Source organism: Aureococcus anophagefferens, assembly GCF_000186865.1.
Source record: "Aureococcus anophagefferens unplaced genomic scaffold AURANscaffold_2075, whole genome shotgun sequence".
NCBI lineage: Eukaryota > Pelagophyceae > Pelagomonadales > Pelagomonadaceae > Aureococcus > Aureococcus anophagefferens.
The window spans coordinates 1-1085 of NW_008706652.1; the positions used below are offsets into that span (position 1 = coordinate 1).

The window sequence follows — 1085 nt, forward strand, 5'->3', positions numbered from 1 at the left end:
CGGCGCGACCTTGGCGTTCGCCGCGTCGCGCAGCCGCACCTCGAGGTACGCGAAGGCGCTCGGATGGTGCGCGTCGCAGCCGCAGGCGACGACGCGCGTGATGCCCAGGGCCTCCATGGCGTCTCTGCGCTGGGCGAAGTGCTCGCCGGAGAGGTAGAGCGCGTGCGGGCCGGCGTCGAGGATCTTGCTCGCGCCCTTGGGGCCGCAGCGCTGGGGCTGCCGGCGGCCATGCTTGCTCTTGCCGCCCATCGCGACCGAGGACCTCGACTTCCACCTCGCCTCCAACGCGACGGTGCTGCCCCTGCTCCGGCGTACGGTCGACTGCCTGCCGGTCCTCGTCGACTGCGAGCGGCGCTCCCAAGAGGCGGGCAGCCCCGCGCGCGAAGAATGTTCGAGCGCCAATGTTGAAGTAAACAGTGCACGATTAGTGGCAAAACACGGTGCGACGCCACGATAGACGCCGCCCGGCTTCTCCCCAAGAAGTCCAAGTCCAAGGCCTAAGCGCCTTCGAACGGCTTCCCACAGCTGACGCACACGCCCGAACGGCACGCTGACGCTCACGCAGTTCCCGGAGGAGGAGGGCCGGCGCCTGGAGATTTCGATGATTCCCGACGACGACGAGGCCCTGGCGTCGCGGCGGCTCAAGGAGACGGGCATGCGGCAGCGCCTGCGGCGCTGCCTGCGGCGCTGCCCGAAGGGCGACGTCCTCTGGACCGAGGCCACGCGCCGCTGCCGCTGGCCCATCCTCGTGCTCTGCCTCGGGTCGCTGGGCCTCGCGCCCCTCGCGCCGGCGCTGCTGGACCGCACCTCGAACGCGATCCAGCTCGTCGCCGGATCGCCGAGCGAGGAGGCGTTCGGCAAGCTCAAGGCCACGTTCCCCGGGTCCGTGTCCGTGGGGTCCATGATCGTCTTGGTCGAGGCGAAGCGCGGCGCGACGCTCGCGGCGCACCGCGACACCTGGTGCGCCTTCGAGGACCGACTGTCCGCGGCGATCGTGAAAGACTACGGCGGCGACGACTTTTTGAAGGGCGACCCGGAGGCCTGGTGTCTATTGACGGCCCGGAACGCGACGTACCTCGCGGGCA

The 1085-nt window shown here is 70.3% G+C and overlaps 1 protein-coding gene across 1 annotated transcript; it reads left to right on the forward strand.

The window, feature by feature from the left end:
- Window positions 1-601: 601 nt before the first annotated feature.
- AURANDRAFT_69515 (hypothetical protein) lies at window positions 602-1044 on the forward strand (the record flags this gene model as incomplete). The annotated part of the gene is made up of 1 exon (XM_009045285.1): window positions 602-1044. A coding segment is annotated over one exon (443 nt), but the record flags the coding sequence as incomplete, so codon positions are not given.
- Window positions 1045-1085: the final 41 nt, after the last annotated feature.